At 41.7% G+C, this 1,021-nt stretch overlaps 1 protein-coding gene across 1 annotated transcript in view; it reads right to left on the bottom strand.

Annotated features, from left to right (window-relative positions):
• LOC107587186 (uncharacterized protein KIAA1644 homolog) overlaps positions 1–1,021 on the bottom strand; it is an 11,395-nt gene that overhangs the window by 3,590 nt on the left and 6,784 nt on the right. Inside the window, exon 2 of the mRNA XM_016274853.1 lies at positions 1–182. This exon is cut by the window's left edge and continues 1 nt beyond it. Coding sequence (XP_016130339.1) covers positions 1–182 — 182 coding nt within the window. The remainder of the gene's footprint in view (positions 183–1,021) is intronic.

Raw genomic sequence — 1,021 nt, 5'->3', positions numbered from 1 at the left:
GTTGAGCTGCATCACACTCTGAAATTCAGTTTCGTTGCAGCAGTACTTGAAGGCCGTGTTGTTATGGTGACAGCAGAATATGTAGGTCTTGTTGTCCGAGAGTCGAGGGCAGTGGAAACCAAAGTGATAGTGCCCCTTGTGGTCGGAGTAAGGCTCACACACCCTGAAGTGCGCAGAGAGAGCTGCAGAGAGATAAAACAGTGCAGTATGAGGGAATAAAGCAAGTCTTTCATGGGTCGATAGAGCTGAGTGATTTCAAACAGCTCGTGATCTGATTCAAGGTAGGATGAATGACTTCTGATATGTGCAAGATAGAGATTATTGGGGTGGAACAGAGGGAGAGATTTACGGAGCAGATCTTTCATGTCTTCAGTAATTAGAGCTCTGGCTGCTAAACGCATTAAATACGTCCTTTCTGACTTTCTGAAGTCTGTCATGTGGCACATTTCAACTCCAGAACCATAAGCACTGTAAAGTGAGAGTTTTTAATATCATAAGTGACATAACAAACATGTTCATCTCGCACCAAAGCGGACAGCTTCTCAACTCATGAACTAACTCACTGTCAAACAATCCTGGCACCAGTAATTGCTCAGATAATGAAGTTCACAGAGTCTCGGAAAACATTCTAATGGCAAGGCAAATGAATGAGCAAGTATCTTGGACATTTCCCTTTTTTCCAATGAAAAATTCTGTGCTCATCAGCAATGTCCATAGACTCACTCTCAAAGTGCACCTGCTCATCTCTAAAGCTTCATATTGTGCTTTATGGAAAAGAAGAAAGCGCTGTGCCGTCATTTGCATATAGATGAGAGCTGTCTCAGAATGCACTATTGGTAAAGTGGAATGGACAGGAACACTAGAGTTGGATCTCTGTGAATTTGATGGACCTCGCTGTCCGTTTTTACAGTGTATTAATATTTACACTGCATTCTTTCTCTGAACTGTAGGCTACACCTTAGAGTCAGTACTGTTGTGGAAGAAATTGCTCAGATTTTATGCACTGTTAAAAAATATAATA

This window comes from Sinocyclocheilus grahami, unplaced genomic scaffold (genome assembly GCF_001515645.1).
Source record: "Sinocyclocheilus grahami isolate Dianchi unplaced genomic scaffold, SAMN03320097.WGS_v1.1 scaffold90.1, whole genome shotgun sequence".
In the NCBI taxonomy this organism is placed as follows: domain Eukaryota; kingdom Metazoa; phylum Chordata; class Actinopteri; order Cypriniformes; family Cyprinidae; genus Sinocyclocheilus; species Sinocyclocheilus grahami.
The sequence above is the reverse complement of the archived record's forward strand: the minus strand, read 5'-3'. Positions and strand labels throughout refer to the sequence as shown.